This window comes from Caretta caretta, chromosome 3, assembly GCF_965140235.1.
Source record: "Caretta caretta isolate rCarCar2 chromosome 3, rCarCar1.hap1, whole genome shotgun sequence".
Lineage (NCBI taxonomy): Eukaryota > Metazoa > Chordata > Testudines > Cheloniidae > Caretta > Caretta caretta.
The window spans coordinates 184,520,204-184,536,214 of record NC_134208.1 but is presented as its reverse complement, the minus strand read 5'-3'; the positions used below and the strand labels follow the sequence as shown (position 1 = coordinate 184,536,214).

At 40.3% G+C, this 16,011-nt stretch overlaps 1 protein-coding gene across 6 annotated transcripts in view; it reads left to right on the top strand.

Moving 5' to 3' along the window:
- Positions 1-12,454, top strand: part of FOXN2 (forkhead box N2) — a 130,417-nt gene extending 117,963 nt beyond the window's left edge. For 5 of the 6 annotated variants that reach the window (XM_048842960.2, XM_075127186.1, XM_075127187.1 and 2 more), the window contains 2 exons: positions 7,454-7,522; positions 8,090-12,454. In XM_048842960.2, coding sequence (XP_048698917.1) covers positions 7,454-7,522; positions 8,090-8,607 — 587 coding nt within the window. In that variant the 3' untranslated portion in view covers positions 8,608-12,454. The remainder of the gene's footprint in view (positions 1-7,453; positions 7,523-8,089) is intronic. The other variant, XR_012667784.1, reaches the window with a different exon arrangement.
- The last annotated feature ends 3,557 nt before the right edge of the window (positions 12,455-16,011 follow it).

Genomic DNA, 16,011 nt, shown 5'->3' with positions numbered 1-16,011 from the left:
TCCCTCTTTTTTTTAAAGAGAGGATTGTGCATCAGTCTTCATTGACAAGTGGGTGTTAACCATGGTGAACCTGTGTGACACTTACTACATTTTCAAGTCAGCCTCAAGGGCATAGGAGGCTACCATCCCTTTTATTCAAGAAAAAGTTTACTCCATTGTCTTGTTTTTTGTTTCCATTGGTACCATAGAACCTGTCACCAGATCAAATAGGTTTTAATGTATTTATTGGCTTTAGATACAACTGTTGACATCTTAGTATGTAACGCTCTCCCATATCCAGATTATAGCTCTGTTTTCCCAACTGAATTAGTAATAAAATAAATATTAGAGCACATAACCTTCCTTGCAATCAGTAGCTCTTATAATATAGATCGGGGTCAGCAACCTAGGGCACGTGTGCCAAATCGGCACGCAAACTGATTTTCAGTGGCACTTTGCTGCCGGGCTGGGGTTCTGTCTGCCGTACCCCTGCCAGCTGGGGTTCCGGCCACTGGCCCCACTCAACCCGCTGCCAGCCTGGTATACCAGCCACCGGCCCCGCTCAGCTCGCTTCCGGTCTGGGGTTCCAGCCGCTGGCCCCTTGCCAGCCGGGGTCCCGGCCGCTGGCCCTGCTCAGCTCACTGCCTGCGTAGGGACATTGGAAAACTCAGCAAGGAAAAGCAAGGGCAAGGATCACACTAAACTGATAAGATATGCATTTTAATTTAATTTTAAATGAAGCTTCTTAAGCATTTAAAAAACCTTATTTACTTTTCATACAACAATAGTTTAGTTATAGAATATAGATTTAGAGAGAGAGACTTTCTAAGAAGGTTAAAATGTAATACTGGCACGCGAAACCTTAAATTACAGTGAATAAATGAAGACTTGGCACACTACTTCTGAAAGGTTGCCGACCCCTGATTCATAGATATTAAGGTCAGAAGGGACCATTATGATCATCTAGTCTGACCTCCTGCACAACGCAGGCCACAGAATTTCAGCCACCACTGATATAGATACACCTTTAAATCATCCCCAAAAAAGGTAATGGAGAGAGATTGGAAGGGCCTGAATGAGCACACTGTTAAGGATTAACAATATGTTTAGCTGCTGTTAGGGCTCAACAGTGTAATACAATTTTTTTCCCTTTCCCATGAGGACATAGAATTTTTTTTGCCTCACAACCCTGTTTAAGCATAGTTATTTTTGTAGAGCACTAAAAGACTAAAAGACACTTCAAAATGTAGTCATCCTTCTGTGTGATTTATGGCTGTTATGAGAACTTCAGTCACTAGTGGCTCGAAGTCTGAAAAGATGTAAGCTGTACTGCTACTGGAAGCTAATGGAAATTCATTTTAAGTTGTGTGTATTTGGATCTGAAAATTCTCTGTTCAAGTCCCTGCAGAGTCCGAACCTTCCTGTTGATATACTCAGTTATTGATCTGAACTGCACTGTCTTGACTCTAATACATCTTAATATGTGTCCATCCGACACAGAATGTACGCCAAGTATGCAGTGCACTTCAATAGCCCGGTCATTTATAGAAGACTCTCTCTGATGCTGAAGTGAAGTATTTTATCATCACTAAAACACATTGTGATTTGTTCTGCAATGGTAGCGCTAATAAAGTCACACTCTCATCCTCACTACATAATGTGTTAATTTTTGGTCATATAACAGTCATGTAGGTTTTGGATTCTTTACCACATGGACAAAAAAGAAATGTTAGTTAACTATAAGTGCATATTATGCCTTTCTGGTAGCCATTTCCTCATCCCAGCAGGTTCTATCTAATCTGTCCATCCAGGTTTTGATGAGTGCAGTATAACAAGGGTTTGGGATCTTGCAGTCGCCCTAACCTGTAGACTTCCTGTTCTAAAAAATTAGCCATTAGGGTAATCCAGCTTTCACATTCAAAGGTAGTGTTATTGTTACATGTAAATGGTACATCTTTCACCTTAGTTTATCTCCATCTACGGCCAAGTATAATGTTGGCACTTCATTTCTCCCTAGATAGGGAAAGCAGCCTCTGATTTCAAAACATCGTATTCTGTACAGTGGTTCCAGAAATATACTAAAACCACCATATACAACAGGCTCTCTCTGTAGGAATCCTAGTACCTGAACTAGGATTCGTACAGAGAGAGCCTGTTGTATATGGCTGAGTTCAGGGCTTGACTGATCAATAATAAGGCATATTCCACCAGAGGTTTAGTGTCCTGAGCAAGAAGGAAATGTGTCTGTAGAGGATCTCTGCTGATTGCAGTTTTGGATGGGGGAGGGGTGTTAAGTGACTTATCCTGGATCTTGAACTGGCTGGCTGCCAAGAAAATATGTTGGTTCTTAATTTTTTTTTAACTATAAACCTTAAGTGCTCGTCTCAAATTCCAGTATGAGGCACAACTGACTTAATAGAATCTAAGCAGGAATTTAGTGATGTAGCAGACTGGGGCAGATTAAATAATCCATTTTTTCAGTTCTGTGGGGGGCTTTAGGCAAATGAAATGGGAGGTTAGTTTTAATTTTCAACCACAGACCACCAGAAAAGTTAGTCCGGACTTTTGAGGATAGATCAGCTATCAGCAGGCAGCATTAAATTCCATTCATCCAAACCAGGTTTTTGGTTGTCTCATGATGCTGTACAAAGGATGTTTCCTTGCCTGTCTGCTGAACAGCTGTTGAGCCTTTTCTGCGCACCTTCTCTAGCACAGTGGTTCCCAAACTTGTTCCGCCGCTTGTGCAGGGAAAGTCCTTGCCGGGCCGGGCTGCTTACCTACTGATCCGCAGGTTCAGCCGATCGTGGCTCCCAGTGGCCGCGGTTCACTGCTCCAGGCCAATGGGAGCAGCAGGAAGCGGCATGGGCCGAGGGACATACTGGCCACCGCTTCCAGCAGCTCCCATTGGCCTGGAGCAGCAAACCGCGGACACTGGGAGCCACGATCGGCCGAACCTGCAGACACGGCAGGTGAACAAACTGGCCTGGCCTGCCAGGGGCTTTCCCTGCACAAGCGACAGAACAAGTTTGGGAACCACTGCTCTAGGGAATAAAAGATAGACATGTTTGCTCTAAGTATCCCAAGGGCTTGCTGTAGAATAGAATTCTGTATCTCACTCTTTTTTAAATGACTGTTCTGATGTGCCGAATACAGGTTTGGGATTGCTAGTAAGAGACAATGAAAACTGTTGATGGGGGGATGACGTATTTTGACCCACACCCCCACAAAAATAAACAAACTCTGAGAGAAATCTGGGGGCGGGGGGCATGTGACCCCGCTTTCTCCCCCCCAATGCATCACCTCTGATTTTAGTCATTCCAATTTGATTTTAGTCATTCCAATTTGATGTATCAAGGATTTGTATCAGTTCTAATTGAATTTCTACATATCGTACAACAGTTCAGAAAATCCTCTCTGTTAGAGGCAAGCCATTAGTGTTCCCTGGGTCTTAGGAGGCAGCTGTTGTTGAGACTGAAGACTTCTTTTAGTGTGTTCTTTAGCCATGGTGCTGGGGAAGCATAAATTTGGGAAAGTATATTGCAGCAAGACAGAGCAAGCCAAAATACGTTAGTGGTGACCTGAAGAGCTGCTTGCAAGGTGAAAGAAAGAACTGCGACTCATGAGTTCTGCACTGGGGTACTGAGATGCAGAAATCATGCTCGCAGGTAGTTCTGTCTTGAACTAATGTTTATAGCTCCTTGTAATTTAATAAAGTGGTTTTTATATACCAACATCATATGCTAAAAGAAAATGTCTGGCAGCAAGTGATAATTCTGAACATTTCACTTCCTGATCAAGATAATGGAGCAAAATAATAGTTCACAACTTTTTTGTCTGTTGGTTTCATAAGATCTGTAAATTCAGTGGTTGTGTTGCTGCCAGCATCATTTTGGAAAGGAAAAGAATAAAAATCTCATGAGCAGTAGGCAGACTGTACAGAATTTTGTTTTAGCATTCTCCCATTTTAAATGGGAAATGTATTTTAAGTGAAAAATGTGTATGTTCTATAGTTAGCACTGAAAACAGAAGCTTAATCCCCCCTTCCTGAAATAGTATCAGGCTGGCTTTCAGGGCCTTCTGTGAAGTGAATTCTAAGAAAAGCTTTGTAAATGCATAGACATCTTAGTAATTATCCAAATTGTTATACGTGATCCCAAACATGACTATGTTCTTCCTAAAAATTAAGCTGAATTCATCACTGGTCATGGAGAAATTTGACCCAATGTGATAGTTTATTTTCCTCTTGAAATGTAAATATATAACTCCCATGTCTAAGGATGATAGCTGTTCATTTAATAATAATAATTAGTAATAGTATTGCAATCAGGAAAAACAAAGAGCCATATGAGCTGCTGTGTACCACCAGTTCAAACTTCAACAGATGGTTAACAGGGGAAAACTCTGAGTAGCCAGCTTCTCTTCTCTTCTCCCCCATAAAGGTTCCTTTCCCAGGCATTGCTCCCAATACATTTCACAGTCCACCACTCCCCATACATGCTTACACTATGTGTTCTCCCTCTGTGAGACACCCAGGGTACTTCATAGGGGGTTCCCACCTTCGAAACACCTTGTAAACCTCATACTATAAACAGGTGCTCATAAACCCTCATACACTTTGAAACCCTCATACCATAAACAGGTGCTCTCCTTTTGTCTGACTCGTGCGCCATACAAGAGAAATGTGTTTCTGATTCTGTTATGCTGCTGAAAAAAGATCAGGGAGAGAATGTCTGTAAAAGGCTCATTTATTGCTTTCCTCTGCTTAAAATACATTTAAGATGCCCTGAAATAGCATAGAATAGGACAGACATACAGAAGCCTTTTCCACTAAATATTTAGTGGAAAAGCCATTAGAGCCATTGGCCATTATCTTTGAAAACTCGTGGTGAACGGGGGAAGTCCCGGATGACTGGAAAAAGGCTAATGTAGTGCCAATCTTTAAAAAAGGGAAGAAGGAGGATCCTGGGAACTACAGGCCAATCAGCCTCACCTCAGTCCCCGGAAAAATCATGGAGCAGGTCCTCAAAGAATCAATCCTGAAGCACTTGCATGAGAGGAAAGTGATCAGGAACAGTCAGCATGGATTCACCAAGGGAAGGTCATGCCTGACTAATCTAATCGCCTTCTATGATGAGATTACTGGTTCTGTGGATGAAGGGAAAGCAGTGGATGTATTGTTTCTTGACTTTAGCAAAGCTTTTGACATGGTCTCCCACAGTATTCTTGTCAGCAAGTTAAAGAAGTATGGGCTGGATGAATGCACTATAAGGTGGGTAGAAAGTTGGCTAGATTGTCGGGCTCAACGGGTAGTGATCAATGGCTCCATGTCTAATTGGCAGCCGGTGTCAAGTGGAGTGCCCCAGGGGTCGGTCCTGGGGCCGGTTTTGTTCAATATCTTCATAAATGATCTGGAGGATGGTGTGGATTGCACTCTCAGCAAATTTGCGGATGATACTAAACTGGGAGGAGTGGTAGATACACTGAAGGGTAGGGATAGGATACAGAGGGACCTAGACAAATTGGAGGATTGGGCCAAAAGAAATCTGATGAGGTTCAATAAGGATAAGTGCAGGGTCCTGCACTTAGGATGGAAGAACCCAATGCACAGCTACAGACTAGGGACCGAATGACTAGGTAGCAGTTCTGCGGAAAAGGACCTAGGGGTGACAGTGGACGAGAAGCTGGATATGAGTCAGCAGTGTGCCCTTGTTGCCAAGAAGGCCAATGGCATTTTGGGATGTATAAGTAGGGGCATAGCGAGCAGATCGAGGGACGTGATCGTCCCCCTCTATTCGACATTGGTGAGGCCTCATCTGGAGTACTGTGTCCAGTTTTGGGCCCCACACTTCAAGAAGGATGTGGATAAATTGGAGAGAGTCCAGCGAAGGGCAACAAAAATGATTAGGGATCTGGAACACATGACTTATGAGGAGAGGCTGAGGGAACTGGGATTGTTTAGTCTGCAGAAGAGAAGAATGAGGGGGGATTTGATAGCTGCTTTCAACTACCTGAGAGGTTGTTCCAGAGAGGATGGTTCTAGACTATTCTCAGTGGTAGAAGAGGACAGGACAAGGAGTAATGGTCTCAAGTTGCAGTGGGGGAGGTTTAGGTTGGATATTAGGAAAAACTTTTTCACTAGGAGGGTGGTGAAGCACTGGAATGGGTTACCTAAGGAGGTGATGGAATCTCCTTCCTTAGAAGTTTTTAAGGTCAGGCTTGACAAAGCCCTGGCTGGGATGATTTAGTTGGGGATTGGTCCTGCTTTGAGCAGGGGGTTGGACTAGATGACCTCCTGAGGTCCCTTCCAACCCTAGAGACTAACACATTTATTTGAGCATAAGCTTTTGTGAGCTACAGCTCACTTCATCGGATGCATGCAGTGGATGCAGTGCATGCATGCAGTGGATGCAGTGCATGCATCCGATGAAGTGAGCTGTAGCTCACGAAAGCTTATGCTCAAATAAATGTGTTAGTCTCTAAGGTGCCACAAGTACTCCTTTTCTTTTTGCGGATACAGACTAACACGGCAGCTACTCTGAAACCTTCCAACCCTGATATTCTATGATAACAATAGCTCTTTCATTGTGAGCAGGGAGCTAATTACTAACCCAGCTAATTCTGATTCCAGTTAGTAAGTTTAATGGTTTTACAATACTGTCCAGTGTTGTGGTTGGGCTCTTCAAGAAACTGATGATTTCACCCTGCTGTCCATAGGATAGAATTTCTACAGCTAAATGTGTAATTTTGAGTTAAAGCAATGCTGTTTATCTAATTATTTTTAGGTCTTCAATTGCCCATTTATTCTGTATACCTTCATGCTCCGTAGATTGAAGAATTTTATAATTTTTTTCCTTTGGTATCTCTGCTTGGGTGTTCCATTTGACTTGTGGGTAACGTGATGGATATTGCAAGGAAAGCTCTTTGTGTTGCAGTAATATAAAGATGCTACTCATCCATGTTGAATCTCAGTGCTGCATTTAACTAATGCAATTCTACAAACATGTAGTTTGTAGAATACGTTCCAAGGCTGCTTAAGGCAGATCTCTGTTGTGGCAGATGGCTAATCTTTTTCTTTGTATTGTTATGAATAGCAATTATTCATAGATAAATATAACATTGCAGCCTGATCATACGTATAGAAAAATGCCTGATGTGAGGCTACTCTTCCTTGACTTCAGCTCTGGTAATGTACATTAGAAATGTACATTATAATATTGGTTTCACCACTAAAATACACTGTGATTTGTTCTGCAATGGTAGTTCTAATTGAGTCACATTCACTCATGCTCATGAGCTAATTTTTAAGCATACAGCAGTCATGCCTATTTGGGATTCTTTGACACATGATTCCAATTTCTTGGGTGTCCAACTATAAATGCATATTATTGTTGCTGTTGTTACTTTTTAACAGGATTCCTTGTTCTCCACTCCACCCCAGAATGAAACCTAACTTTTTGCTACCTCTCCTTTACAGAATCTGATATTGATGCTGCTACTGCAATGATGCTGTTAAATACTTCCATAGAACAAAGGATTTTAGACTGTAAGCATAAACAGTTTTACGCATTGTTTTTTCCTTCATTGAAAGCTAAAAAAATTATAGCTGAAAATTTCAGAAGTGAGGTATGCTCTAGCTCAGTGTTTCTCAACCTTTTCAATAGCAGTGAGCGGCTTGCTGCCTTCCTATACCGTGTCAGGAAGATCTCGGGGACTGACGCTGGTCCACGGACCAGTTCTTGAGAAACTCTGTGGCTAGCTTATAAATGGTAGGGAGGCAGTAGGGTGGCCATCCTGCAGATTCAGCCCCTTCTGCCAACATTCCCCAGTTTTACAGGGACCCCATTTCTCCTTTCTTACATTAGTCTGGTTGCTTTCTGCCACTCCATAGTTAGAGACACTATACTTCTAGCCCGCTTCTCTACCACTACTATTCATATTCAGGATTTGCTGAATATCAAGATCTTCTAGTATTCAGTGTTTGTTAAATGGAAACTATGTAAACTAAATACTCAGTTTAGAAATCTAACCTTTGCACATCAGTCGGACAGACTAGGATGGTAGATTTTAGTTTGAGCTATTTTGCTTACTTATACATCTTTGCTTTCAATAGGTGAGAAGGCCCAACCTCTCGAGGCGCCCAAGAAGAGGAGTTATGGCAGTGCATTTAATCATCACAATTCCATAAATCTGCAAGAAAATAATTCTCCAGCCACTAATATTGATCCAAAGGAGGATCACAATTACAGTGCTAGCAGCATGGCTTCACAATGTTGTGCATCTAGGTCCAGTATGTCTTCCTTGTCCTCTGTTGATGAAGTGTATGAATTTATCTCAAAGACCAGCCATGCAGAAAGCGATGGCAGTGAAGGATTTCATAGTGAAGTGGATACGGACATTGACTATGAAGATGACCCTCTTGGAGACAGTGGCTATGCATCACAACCTTGTGTAGATACCTCTGACAAAAGTAAGCCTAGCAAGAAAGCTCTCAAGGAGTTATGTCAAGAAATTGACGAGGAGCTGAAAGAGGCAGCTGGGTCTCTGCTCCACCTGGCTGGAATCAGCACATGCTTGGGTTCCCTAATAAGTACTGCAAAGACCCAAAGTCAAAAGCAGAGGAAAAAATAGTAATGCTTGTTAGTGTGAATATATACATATATTTTTTTTAAGTGTGGCAATACTCTTCTACTTTTATCCTTCACAAGGAAGATCAAAGCCATAAGAGGACTTTTTTATTTTTTGATGCTAATTATAGTTTGGCCCTTTATTTTTAAATCATTGCTTAGAAAATGTTTTATTTAACCGTTTCAAATTGGGAGAGATGCATGACATGTGAAAATCTAACTGTATACTTTTTGATGACCAGTGATTGAATATTTTACCATTTACAGAGGGATGCATAGGTTCAGTTGCATGTTATGGGTGAAATTTACCTCTGTGCAGGCCTACTCCACATAGGAGTGAATTTCACCCTATGTGAGGGGACACAATTTCGCCATCTCCCTCTCCAAGACACAAATAACTTTCACTGGTGTATCAAACAGTGAGAAGCTGCCACTGCACATGTGCCACTTACCATTTCCCCCAACTATTGAATACACAGTAGCTGTTAGCTAAAGGTTTTTGCTGTTTTTGTTTTGTTTTTCATGTGTAAAAAATACTTGTTAAAAAACAAAGTTCATGCTGTCTCAATCCACAAATGAAGTGGAGATTCTAGATAGCTAAATTGTAAATGACTGCTGGAAAGAACTTCGGTTTATGTTTAAGAAAAACATAATATAAAAGTTTCCTTTAAGATTAGGAAAACTGAGTTAATTACATTAATTTCTAAATACACTTTGTGCATTTTAATATCTGCTACCGTAACTTTGGTCTAAGTCTACTGATTACTGTGCTTCTGCTTCATGCTGTATTTACCATTTTAGCCTCCTTTGAACTACAGTGTATGTCCAATAGAATGGCATTCTTAGGGATACACTGTGCCTCATGGTGGTCTCTTCATATTTGGGGGTGAAGCTCCTTAAAATTCATCACCTTTGCAATAATAATCTTTAGAACCCAAACATGTTGTGGACAAGAATGTTATAGTAATAGAGTGTAATGGATTTTTTTAAAAAGCTCAGTCTTGACTGCTTAAATCTTAATGTAGATGGTGGCAATCTTTTAGTATTTTGTGCAAAAGAAATGGGTACACAGACATGTTAGAATAAGTTTATCAGTAATAATAAGTAAGTATAAGAATGCCTTAAGTATGTTTCAGCATGGTATAAAACTTAAGAGGTCATTTTACCTGTGTTTGAGAGGCAGTGTGATGTGCCATGAATCTGTTTAGCTCATATGTTAAGCTACTGCTTTCAATAAGTGTTGGTCAAGACGGCTTAGAATTAGAATCAAATACTGTATACCCATATATGAACCGTGTCCAGTGTTTGGTTGTCCAGAACAATGCTGGATTCAACAAAAAGAAATGAAGCTAAACTGTTACTAATGGGATGATGTTTTTCTGGCCACTTGGATCCAAGGTTCTTAGAGTTTGGTGTTTTCTTATTTGTCAGTTTCTCCATGTATCCTGCCCGTATAATTATCCTTTCCAATTTAAGTATTCATACAGCCATGCTGCTGAAGGCCTTCTGTTCTAAGGTTCTGTTCCAGTGCTTGTTGAAGATAATGGAGATACTCCAATTGACTTAATGGGCTTTGGATCAGGTCCCAAGATATTCAAGCATCTACATAGCGTTTCTTTGGTATTTAAATCCAGTGGCTTTAAGAGGGCTCCACTTTTAGTTTTAAGCATAAAAGTAAAAAGAAAAAAAAAGAAATCTGTCTCTCTGGCACTGTGACTGTGTGCACACAGCCCTAGTCCACCTTTACTGAAGAAAAAATGGTATACAAATGTGCTCCATTTTGCATCTCATTTGCATCTCTTTAGATGTCTTGAGCAATGAATTAGCTGACCGTACCTGTTATTGATCAGATAATGGGTGAAATTAATTATCTCACAATTGAAAAACAAACAAATGATTAATTACAAACATGGGATTTCTTAACACTGAGATGTACGTGTTGATGCTTGACATTTCTTTCACTAGTGTTTGCCAATATACTTTTTAATAGAGTTTGATACAAAACATGTTCAGTATAGCAATGTAAAAGTAATGATTATTATATCAATATAAAAATAATGATTCAACTATGGAGAAGCATCATTAATATCCACTTGAAATTCATTTAAGTTTTGTATATTTAATTAATATATCTCAATTTTTTAAAATTCAGCACTATGGAATAAGTGTCGTATTAAGCTCCTGATAAAGTCAATCACAGCCTTTCTGTTAACCCTAAATATTCAAATATTGGAAATTGTATTCATACCCATTTTCTTGCTGTTTGCCTTGGTAAGACCGTTAACCTGTTCAACTCTTATCCTTCATTTCCCAACAGAATCAATGTTTTCAAAGTAAAGATTCCATACTAAATAGGGGCCTGACTGTACCACTTTTACACTGGAATCAGTTGTGCTATTCAGCATGAGTGAGGGTGTCAGAATTGGGAGATAAGTTTATAATGTATTTTAGTCTCCATATGCAAAGACAGAGCAATAAAATCATTCTGTAATTAACAAAAAGTTAAGGGTGCAATTTGCACCTTTCACATAAAACCTAAATGAATGAACTGGGAGAAATGGGGGATTGGAATCCTCCCTTCTGAGCAAGCAGTAGTAGGGCACTTGTACAACTGCTTTGCACCCATTGCTACAGTCTGTGCTGCACTCCCCACCAAGTGCAAAGGCAGATGGATCTTTACTCACCCATTGACCACATTCCCACATGTCCTTGTATTAATCTCAGTGCTGTATTCCAGCAGACAGAAGGGCTGTGGTGTCCTCCTGCAATCTCTTGCTTCTCAGATCTCAACATCTCCCGCTGCAGGGGATGTGAATGTCATCCTAACTGTTCAGTTGTGGATTACCCTTCTTTTATATTCTCCTCGGATAGTTTCATATCCTTTCACTTACACACCTCGGGGTCTGAGTTAGACCATGGTGTATATAGTATAAATTGAAGGGTGTTTTAACTGCTTTCTCAGTGACATTATATAAAGAGTTCATACCAAATGGTCAGTTTACCTATATTTTAGCAGCTGTTAAAAGGGTAGGGAAAGTGTTAATGTCACTTGCAATTTTTAATTAAAATGAAGAAGTGTATGAGACCTGTTTATCAGGGAGGCTATCCTATTAAATACTGATGTGAATACTGTACAAAGCTGAATCAGTCTTTCAAATTCCAGTACTAAATTATTGCTTCTGTGAAAATCACAGCAAATGTTTTAAAATCCAACTTTTAAAAATGGAAGTTGCAAGTCATTCAACTTCTTTGTTAGGCTAAAAAGTGAAAGCTTTGGTTAAAGCAAAGCATTCATACATGTTAATAATGGGGTAGTCAAAATATTTATCGAAAGAAAAGGTAGAGTACCTGCCATTATCTTAAAGCACATTTTCGCATCTAACTGCCAGTGCCATTATCAAGACTGTTTTATAAATGTACATTTCTTCAAACTAAGTGCATAATTTAAAGTATTATGTTGCCATCATATAGTGATATAAGACATTTTATAATTGCCAATTCATTGTAACTATTATTTATTTAAAAGTGAAATTGTAAGAGTGCTTTCTGATCAAAGCAACTGGAGTTGTTTTAAAATACTTCCTTTAGCTTGTTTTCTAATGTAGCATAAGAAATGTCTTGGGTTTATTCACAATAACTCTGCCAGTAGATGACCAATCCGAACCCATTTCTCCTACACACACACACCTTCTCCCCCCCGGTTCAGTCCTTTACTGATTTTAAAGACAATTTACAGAAGTTTAGTTTTTTGTATTCTAACCTCTGTTAATTAAAATGTTTATAAAGTTTATTTTTACCAAAGAGATGCAATTCAATATAAAACATTGCAGAATAAACTTTGTTTTATAACATTTGTGACTGGTCATTTTCTGCACATTTTTTATGTATGTGATTGAAGGGGCTTATATACAAATAAACAGCATTAAGAATGGGAAGCAGGCCCAGTATTATCTATTTTTCCACAGAGATACAGGGCCTGTTTTCATGAGGGGCTGAGTGCCCTTGACTCCCATTCAAGTCACTGCCTCACAGGATTGTCCCATTTAAAAAAAATCTTTGTAATTCAGTCTAGGTCTCTGCTTAGTTATGAGTCACTCTCATATGGAAATAAGTTGTACCACAAGTGAACTCTGCCAACACATTAAAACATCCACTGTCTGTCTAACTCTTCCTTGATAACTGGACCAGTCTGAATCCACTCCTGTGGTGAAATCCTGGCCCCACTGAAGATTATGAGAATATTGCTATTTGACTTTGAGACCAGAACTTCACCCCTAAATTCTGGAATTTAAGACTATTTTGAGGTCACTGGTCACTGCAATGAGTATCACTTCATCCCTTTCCCTGCTCTACTGCTATGCCTTGCTCAAGAGGTGTACGTTTTGCTTTTGTACACAAGGTATTTGTTTAAAATATTTACTTAATTTTAAAAATATTTGCAGATAGTAGCAATCAGATGATCCACACAATTATGAAATAAATTGAATATCCCCAGTTGGCTATGCTAGTTACTCACAGAACTGCCATTGAGTGCTTGGAAGACACATTATTCCTTAATAAAGCAATTCAGTTTCTCCAAGGGTCATTGATTTATATCCCCCTCAGGGTTTGTGATTTTTGTTTTGTTTGGTACTTTTCCAGTTTTATCTAATTTTTCTTTCAATATGATGATGTTCAAACTCTGGCATGCCCTACTTTTCATGGGGCCCTGTGCAAAGCAATATGCAGTAGCTCACTCCTTTTTCTCCTTCCTGCTGTCCCAAACCACTTACTCCTTTGGGCTCTGACTCCTTACTAAAATTAAAAATGGATTCTTACTCTGCCTAACAGCAGGGGTGTGTTTTGTGAATAGGGTGAGGCCCAAAGAAAGAGTGGTCTGCACCCATAACCAAGCTTCTCATATATGCATTCAACCCTGTTGATCCATGCCCTGAACTCTGAAATGTATTGTCCCCTCTCCCTAATTGAATGTCTTACTGCATGTTCCATTTTTATTCTAAGACAGTGCTTCATACCACAAGATGAAATCAAAGTTGCTAATGTATTAATTTAACTTACTCCATCTTAATATTTCCCCCTTTAATCTACAAGAGACTAGCTTGCTTTTTTGATTAGAATTGTTTTATTTTTGAACTGTGCTAATAAATGTGAAAATTTCATTAAGCAAATCAACTAGAAACTTGGGTTACATCATGTAAAGAAACTGGTCTTAGAAACTATAGTAGGATGGGATCTTAGCTTAAGAGTGAACTGCTTCAGCACCATCATGAAAGTCTTGAATCTAAATGTTATAATTAAAAGCCTAATGAGATACTCTGAGTTATGAGGGTCTGGTACCATCATGGATTCCATCGACATCCTAAACTTCAGGAATGCCAGAACTTAATGATGGATTTTTTTTTCTCTTGCAGACATTGGTTTATCTCTTTTGTATTTTCCTCCCTGCATGTAATTTATTAAATCCCACAAATGAAATTAAAGCTCTACTGTCTTTAGAAATGTTTTATTCTGATATTTTAAAGGAGTGATATGCAATAAATGTGAGTCTTAATTTAATCTAGTAAACCAAGAGAGATGTTCAGACTCTAAATCACAAATTACACAACATCCCAGTGCCAATAATGCTTGTTGAGCTGTAGTGTTAAGTTATCTGTTAGCTGACAAGAGTACTCCTTATATTTTCTAATTAGCTTAGGTGAAACAACAATTACATATAAAGTATTAGTGGTGTGTGTGTAATTGTCATTCGGTGGTATTGTAGAAAAGAACTTTAACTTCACTCTTAAATTTCCCAGGGTCTTTTTCCTTGGGTTTAGTTGTAGATTATGCTCCAGTCTAAATAATCACAACTTTTTAACCATTATACAAGGTGTGATTATGAATATTTATCATGAAAAGGGAACACTTAGATGATTTATTAGTTTCTTAACACAATGAATCTTAACCTGGCATCTAGTAGTTCGAGTAGTGTTCCTAGGGTGCTCCACTGTAGGTTTTTCTGCACCTCTACGCAGAGATTTTGGGTAGCAGTGTCTGTTTGACCCACACATGCATTCTCTCTCCTTTGTGGTCTGCCTTGAGACTATCTAGCAATGTGTGGCCACCTTTGGTCTTGAATGGAGCGAGCAGTTGTCCCTTATCTGCATCATTAGTAAAAATAGTAGTTATTTGCACTCTTTTAGTTTAATAATTAGAATTTTTGTTTCCCCTATTGGGAATAAAAATAAAGTAAAAAGAACTTTTCGTTCATGTTTCCTGCCCTTTCAGGGAGGGGGGAGAATCACCCCTACAGGGGTGCTAGCTAGTCCGGACTTTCTGTTTTTTCCATTTAAAAAAAAAAAAGGGAAAGAAGACAAAAAAGAAGAGTGGACTTTTCTTTTGCATTGCTCGCTTTTGGAGGTTGATAACCCCACCAGGGGCATGCCTGGCTCCCCCAGTTTCACGAGGTGCCTCTCCTGCAAGGAAGCAATTCCGGTAGCAGACACACACTCTCACTGTGTCCGGTGCCTGGGAGAGTCACATATCCCACAAAAGTGCACACTCTGCCAGCAGCTGAAGACAAGGTCTTGGGGAAAAAAACAAGCTGAAGTTAAAACTCCTTCTGATGGAGAGTGCATTTCAGCCACCAGCTAACTTTGGTGCTGAACTTTCTCCAGGATGCACATCATCCCCAGATCCTTCAATTTTTCAAGGGCGTAGAATCACGAAAAAAACCCAGCAGATTCCCCCCATAAAGGCTCGAGAAAAAGGTCTCCAAACCCCCAAACAGAGTCTTTGGCCAGTCAGAGGGTTCCCCGGCGCATTCAGCCACTTCGATAGCAACGGCACCAGCGGCTCCGAAGCGCGGTACCCAGAAGCATCAGGGTCCCTCCGCTATCTGCTCTGCCACAACGCCTAAGGACACCAGGGGCTCAGGCTCCAAGGCAGCGGTGCCATCTCCTTCTGAAGAGGATAAAGACCACACCACCTCAGAAAGACCAGCACTGGTGAAACCATCAGTACCGAGTGCAGCAAAGCTCCTCACACCAGAGTGTTCATCATATAAGCAACTAGCAGTCCCACTCAACACCGACACTCCTCCATGGTAATGAGTGAGTTGACAGTACTGAAAGATTTCTGGGACCTGGTGATCGAAATCCCCATTACTTTGTACCAGGGCCCCATACCAAGCAGATCCCTAAGCCCAGAATCACCCATGGCACCGGGCCATTTACTACAAACACCCTGGTCAGCACCACCCTTACATACTGATATGTCTGACAGTGACCAGGAGGATGTTATTTCCCTGGCTTCTCACCGTGGCCCGCCGTCACAGTACCAGGGACCTCCACAGCTCCACCCTCATGCCGACCCTCAATCTAGGTACAGGCCTACTTGGGCACCCTCACCATCCATGCCCTTCCTTCTC